This window comes from Sarcophilus harrisii, chromosome 2 (genome assembly GCF_902635505.1).
Source record: "Sarcophilus harrisii chromosome 2, mSarHar1.11, whole genome shotgun sequence".
Taxonomy (NCBI): domain Eukaryota; kingdom Metazoa; phylum Chordata; class Mammalia; order Dasyuromorphia; family Dasyuridae; genus Sarcophilus; species Sarcophilus harrisii.
This window is the reverse complement of record NC_045427.1, coordinates 446,277,978-446,285,095: the sequence shown is the minus strand read 5'-3', so window position 1 is coordinate 446,285,095 and position 7,118 is coordinate 446,277,978. Positions and strand designations below refer to the sequence as shown.

Below are 7,118 nucleotides of genomic sequence, written 5' to 3'. Positions count from 1 at the left end.
ATGTGGGGAACCCTGAAACTGTCCTAACTTTGGGGTAAATGCTTGAGAACTCCTTGAAAGGGAGAAACTCCTTGAACTCTCCAGATAAAGTGGTTTCATTTTGTTATCTTGGTGGGAATTGCTGAATTCAGGACCACTCCTACTTAGCCTGAACTGGAGATCTAGATTTCTATCAGCCTCTATTGAGTTGGAGATTATTACTCTAGGACTACTCATTCAATTGGAAAATTTCTATTCAATTCGCAAAGATCTTTGTCTGATTTCAACTCAAACTGCCCCCAACCTCTAGCCAAAGTTTCAAATTATAAATAGGGACAACTTGGAGCATTTGTTTGCAGAGGGCCAAAGCAGGAACATACCATGCCAAGAAACCTTTCTCTCTCCTTAGCATAGCTGCCTGTGAGGATCCTCTGCCTGCTGAGAAGGCATTCTCTTTTCAGCATTAACCCCTCTTTAACTTTCTGCCAGGATTTCTCTGCTAGGAATTTTATCTCTCTCACCTATTTCCCTAACAGGACTACACCCCTCTTTCCATCTCTGTTGGGATTTCTCTGCTAGGAACTTTATCTTGCCACTGAGAAAGTCAGTCTTCCTATAAAAGGCTGATTTCTCAGTTCCAACAATAAACTTCTTTTTGCCAGTCTAACTTTTCAGATCCATAAATTCTTTTACAAAGGATCTGCGCTGACCAGAAGGGGTTCCCACAATTCTTTGCCCTGCGGTGAACCTCATCAATAGTACTCTATTACATTCACTTAGAGCAATGTGTTTATTCTTAATTTATGTGTCTATATTATTTCTAGATTTTATTACAAAAAGAGTTATGCTAGAAATAATTTGGTGTATATAAGATCTTTCTATCACTGGCTTTCTTTATATTTTTGCTGGTCATTGTCTAGGAGAGGATATGTGTGACTTATTTCTCGATGATTTCAACTTGCTTTCTAGAATGGCTAGACTGAGTTGCTGTGCTAGCAATAAAATATTAGTGTGCCTATGGCCCCAATATCCTAGAGCTAGAAGTAGAAGAACCTTCAGGGGCTATTCCTGCTCTGAGTGGTATGAATTATTACGATTTACAAAGAATTTTCCTCATAACAACTCTGTGTGGCAGTTTGTACAAAATTTGCTATCTTCAGCAATAATTGGAAGTCATTTCTCCAAATTCTAAGTCCAATAATATTTCACTATAATATCAGTTGTATTGAGAATGAATCTCATTACACTTTTCAAAATTCTTAGATGATGGACACCATCAGGCCCATACTTAATGACACTCAAACTTGGTAGGACCTGCCAGAGTTTATGCTCCTCTGTTATTACCTGCATAAGTAAATGCCACCACTATGAACCATTAACAAAAAACATCCAGGGATGAATCCTTAGAGACAGTCCCTTCACATTCTACTTTAGTCAGAGCACAATTGGAGTAATGAGTTCAGCAATGCCACCACATTTTGGGAAGTACATTTGATAATCTAGAGAGCAGCCAAGAAGGGCACTTGAAATGGATATGAGCCTTGACACCATATATGGGTATCAGTTCAAGGAAGCAGGGATGTTTAAGATTCAAGGGGGTAGATTTGGACATTAGAGCTGTGTTCAAATATTTTAACAACTGTTCATTTGGAGGAAGGATATGATTTGTTCTTTTTGTTCCCTAAGGATAGAACCAGGAATTATGGACTTTGAAAAAAGGGAAACTTAGGTTTGAAAAAAGAAAAACTTCTTAATAATTAAAGCTGGTAAAAAGTAGCATTTGAGGAAGTGCAGATGCTGTAAAAACAAAAATTAATAAAATTTTATTTTAAATATTAAAAGAGAGAAGATGGGCAAGCTGAGAAATACTGCTAATCCACTCAGACCAATCTCTTCTTAATAAAAGACATTTTTCATAAACTTCAGAAAGCAAAGTCCTAAATCTTAGATCTTACTAACTAGCAAATACATGTGGTTGCTAAGAGAGGAATGAATCAGCTGAGCATCAGTTCTGATTTTTCATTCTTGTAGAATTTAAAGAAATTCAAAAATTTTTGGTTATTAGAAAGAAATATCCTACAATTGATGCTAAAAACAAAAGTGAAATTGGCTTCCTTGGGATGTTATTGTTTCCTCTTCCATGGAGGTTTTCAAATAGAAACGATATGACCACTTGTAAAGTTATGTTATAGTTGGAGTTCCTTTGGGGTATCAGCTAAATGGCCTCTGTGGTTACTTACAAGTTGACTATTCTCTGATTCTCTATTATTAATAGAGGTGATATGAATAATAATTATAACAATGATAGTTCTCTTTTGTATAGTACTTAACAGTTGAAAAATATTTTCTGACAATATTCCAGGGTGGGAAATAGATGCAAATAATGATATCTCCATTTTATAGATGTTAGGGTTCATTAGGTGGGGTGGGAGATGACTTGTTGAATCAATTAATCAATAAAGATTTATTAAGTGAAATGATAGAAACAACTGGGATTCTGGAGACCTGGGTTCAAATATAGACTTCAATGGTTACTAGATGTGTGATTTTGAACAAATCTCAACTTATTTATATCTTAATTTTTTTCTTCTATACATTGAAAACAGTCATACTTGTCCCATATGAAGTAAGACTTTGTTAGGGAATATATGACAAATGACTTGAATATTAATACACTGTAAAAATTCTGAGCTTATGATGGAGGATATCTTGGTTTTCATAGGACAGGCAGACTAGAGATTGTTTTACTTAGAGTCCTGATTAGATTTATTATAAAATGAAAATCAGAAGATCAAATTTTAAAGATGATAATATGCCCAGATTAAACAATCAAACATATGTTTTAAATTGTATACTTACAACTAATGAATCTGTCTTCAAGGTGTTGCCAGAGTTTGTTTTTAAATCATATTTTATAATTTCCAAATTGTGTGGAACCTATTATATTTCTTGATTCTTACTATATAATCCAGTGAGACAAATCATGGAAATATAGAAATAAAGACTGAACCTGTGATTTCATTAGTCTAAAGGTTTTTCAGGTGAGGGGGGGTTTCCTCTACCAATGCAGGTTGACATGTTCTCTGCTACTTTAGGTTAAAAAGTTGCCTCAAGAACTGAAAAGTGCTCGTCCAGGGACATGTAACTATTATATGTTTGAGGTAAGACTTGAATTCAGGTTCTCTTTGTTCTAAGACCAACTTTCTATTCATTGAATCATTTTAGATTTGGAGAATTTTAGATGTATGGAGAAGAAAAGGGATTTGTCCTAAATCACACAAGAAGTTAGAAATGGAGAAAGGTTGATAATAGTCTACTGACTCCTACAGTGATGCCTCCTTGTTTAATTTTTCCATGACTTAAGGGTTCAGTGCTATGATAGGCAAACTGTGTGTTTAGGAGATAATGTTAAATAAAATATTAGTTGCTGAAAGGAGAGGGGATGATTTGGATAAAAAAAGGATTAGGGGACATAGTATTAAGTGAGGCATAAGGCATCTTTGAATTTGATTTATAGTGGGAAAGAATCTTTAGGGTTCTACTTGCATTATTCATCATGGATCTTTCTGCTTGCCTGTTTTGCTCAAGTTTTTCATCCCAGAAGGCCTTCCTCATTCCTTATCTAACTCAACTATCAACACAACTCTTATCTCATTTATGAAGCCTCCTCTGTCTTCCCCACTCTTCTTTCCTTGTTCTGACTTCCTTTAGCCCTTATTATCTACAACATTCATAGAATTTAGAACTGAAAAGAATTGGAAGAGATCATTTCACTTAAATCCTTCCTTTTTTTCAGATGAGACTCAGAAAGAAGAAATTGTGATAACATAGGTAGTAAGCAGCATATCTGGGATTTAAAGCCAGATCTAACTATGGAGGTAGGGATTTTTCCATTTTATCCTTCTTTTTGACTCCCTGAGCACAGCCATAACTGCCTAGGACCAGTGGTTATCTTTTATTTGTACATTTTCTCTTCCCTACTAGACTATAAGGAATCTATGACACGGGCCTCCTTGATGTTCTTTCTATAAGACATCCCATCTCCTGATGAGGGATTGTCATTGACTGGAATTTTCTCCTTCCTCATCTCCAACTCTCTGCTTCTCTGAATTTCTTTACATTTCTACTAAAAGATTGCCTTTTACGAGGAGTCTTTCCCAGTCCCCTTTAATGCTGGTGCCTTCCCTTTGTTGATTATCTCCAGTTTATAGTGTATGTATTTTATTGGTACATATGTGCTTGCATGTTGTCACTTCCCAATTAGACTATAAGCTCCCAAGAGCAGGGACTATTTTTTTGGCCTTTATTTGTGTTCTCAGCATTTAGCAAAATGCCTGGAAGATAGTAAGTACTTGTTTCCTGACTAGTTGACTTTTTGAGATCAGGATCTATGTCATAGTCCTTTCTACCCTTAACATTAAATACATGATATTTAGAAGATACTCAGTAAATGCTGATGATGGTCACTGAATCACAAAAAGAATCTTAGGCACTATTTAATTTGACCATCTTAATTTACAGGTTAAGAAATAAAACTCCAGAGAAGTTAAACAATTCTAGGCTCCCAGAGGTAGTAAATAACAGAACTAGAGCTAGAACCTAGGTCTTCAAACTTATTTAGTTTCCTTTCTACTGCATTAATTTTTTTTTTTTTACAGTGATGACAGCTACTCTGTTCCAGCTAGTTCTGAGGAGTTCATTCTGTTGGGTATGAAGCATGGCTCAGGCTATTCTGCTCTTCCTATCATTTTCCTCAAGGCTCCCTTCATGTCCTTATTTCTGAGACTATAGATGAAAGGGTTTAGCATGGGGGTGACCACAGTATAGATGATTGTTACTACTCGATCCTTGGTAACTGAATAGGTAGATGATGGGCGAATGTATACTGAAATGATAGTTCCATAGAACAGCACCACAACAGTGATGTGGGAGCTACAGGTAGAGAAAGCCTTATATCTCCCTTTCCCTGAGGGAACCCTCAGTACAGCACGTGTGATCCAGATATAGGAGATAACTATAAATAAGAATGGGCTCATGATCACCAAGGAGCCTTCAGTGAAAGCCAAGATCTCATTGATAGAGGTGTCAGAGCAGGAGAGTGTCAGTAGGGGCTGGACATCGCAGAAGAAATGATGTATAGTGTTAGGCCCACAGAATGAAAGGTGGGCCATGAGGAGCGTGTGGACCAGTGAGTGAAAGTGGGACACCAGCCATGACATGACCACCAACAAAACACAGCGCTTGGGGTTCATTATTGTAGTATAGTGTAACGGGTTACAGATGGCCATGTAACGGTCAACAGCCATTACAGCCAGGAGGAAACTGTCTGTGATGCCAAAGGCCACAAAGAAATACATTTGAGCAATGCACCGGGCAAAAGGGATGGACTTGTTCTGCATCAGCATGCTCACTAGCATCTGGGGCACAATAACAGTAGTGAAGCAGATGTCAACCAAAGACAGGTTGGAGAGAAAAAAGTACATAGGGGTGTGAAGCCGACTGTCTCCTAAGATAGCTGCAATGATGATTGTGTTGCCTGTCACATTGAGGAGGTACATGGCCAGGAAGAGTATAATAAGCCACATCTGCTGCTGAGGATCAGTGGTCAGCCCTAGGAGAAAGAATTCAGACACATGGGTTTGGTTTTCCCTCTCCATTGCAGCCCTGTGAGGAAAACAAAATTGGGGAACATTAACTGTGTTGGTTTCTGGGACTCTCCATTATTTGGAATCCCTTGGGGACCCTCCTAGGTATTTCTGAACTTGGAGAACTGCATAAAGGCATTTTAAGATTCACTCTTGCTTTCTTACATCTTCTGCACTCTTATTTCAAGGAAGAATTTCAAGCACTGCTTTTTCCTTTTTTCTCTTATGCTTGTTACTGCATCTGGTATCTTTGGGTCATAGCAGTCCTGAGATTTATTTCTGGAAAAAAAATTTTGAAGGTCATACCATTCACCTCCTTTATTTTGTAGATGAGGGAACTGAGTTCCAGAGAAGTGAAATGACTTGATCTTCTAATCCCAAATTTGGTGTCCTGTTCAGTCTACTAATTTTCCTCTTTGTTAAGACAATAACCATGCTAACAACTGGTTTTTTTTTCTCCTCTTCTTAGAGGAAGACAGAGATTCACTTGGGTGCAAATGATGAGTCTTTGAGTCCACACAGAACTTTCAAATTATAGTACCATGAATGATTTTAATACAAATTTCAGGAATTTTATAAGAGAGACTGGAAAACCAGACAATGTATTCAGTTCTTGAATATAGGTACAATTTTTGTTATGTTGATTCTGTTCAATCTAATTTATTTAATTCAGTTTACAAAACTCATCATTTGAAGGGAATTCAGAAATCATTCAATGTTAACCCTTCTAACCTCTAAAAAGTGATTAGCTTGACTCTGATAAAAGATCTTCTTTTACTGATGAGAAATTAATTGTCTCCCAAAACAGTCCATTCTACTTTGGGATAATTCTAATTGTTAGGAATTTTTTTCTTACTATGTACATAGAACTATGTACTATGTTTTTTTTGTAACTTCCATAAATTCATTTCAGATTTTCACTTCTTTCCCTACTCTGCTGCCATCTGCCAAATGTCTTGCTGCGTCTGAAGTAATATTTGCCTTGCACTCTCAAGATTGGTGATTGCCTTTTCTGTTCCACTATTTCAGCAATGTTCTAATTACAATGGTTCATTCCACAACCATTCCAACCATCTGCTTTATTAACTTTTTTACCATTTCACTTCCCCCTCTCCAATTCTTCAATTGTATCTGGATGGAGTGTATCAATTTCTTTGCTTTTGCTCACCCACTCACCATCTTTGTAACTTTCTGGAACAAAGTATTTCTCCCAGGCTGCTGCTTTCTCCTTTCTGTACTGGTTCCCTCAGTAAAAAGTAAGCTCTCTGAAGGCACAGAGTATATTTGTTTTTCTTTTTTTATATTCAGTGCTTAGCATAGTGCTTGACTAAGCATAGTAAATGCTTAATAAATGGCTTTACATCCATCCATTCAAGTTAATTCAATTCAACAACTACTTATTTTGAACCCATGCACAGTTGGAGTACTGTTATGTATTGGAAGGAGTCCTGGACTGATAGTCACAAAAATAGGCTTTGTACTACTCTTATGCCT

At 36.8% G+C, this 7,118-nt stretch overlaps 1 protein-coding gene across 1 annotated transcript; it reads right to left on the bottom strand.

Annotated features, from left to right (window-relative positions):
- Positions 1 to 4,706: 4,706 nt before the first annotated feature.
- LOC100917295 (olfactory receptor 1L6-like) lies at positions 4,707 to 5,636 on the bottom strand. The gene has a single exon (XM_003757115.1). It carries the CDS (start codon positions 5,634 to 5,636, stop codon positions 4,707 to 4,709), a length of 930 nt encoding a protein of 309 aa, XP_003757163.1.
- Positions 5,637 to 7,118: the final 1,482 nt, after the last annotated feature.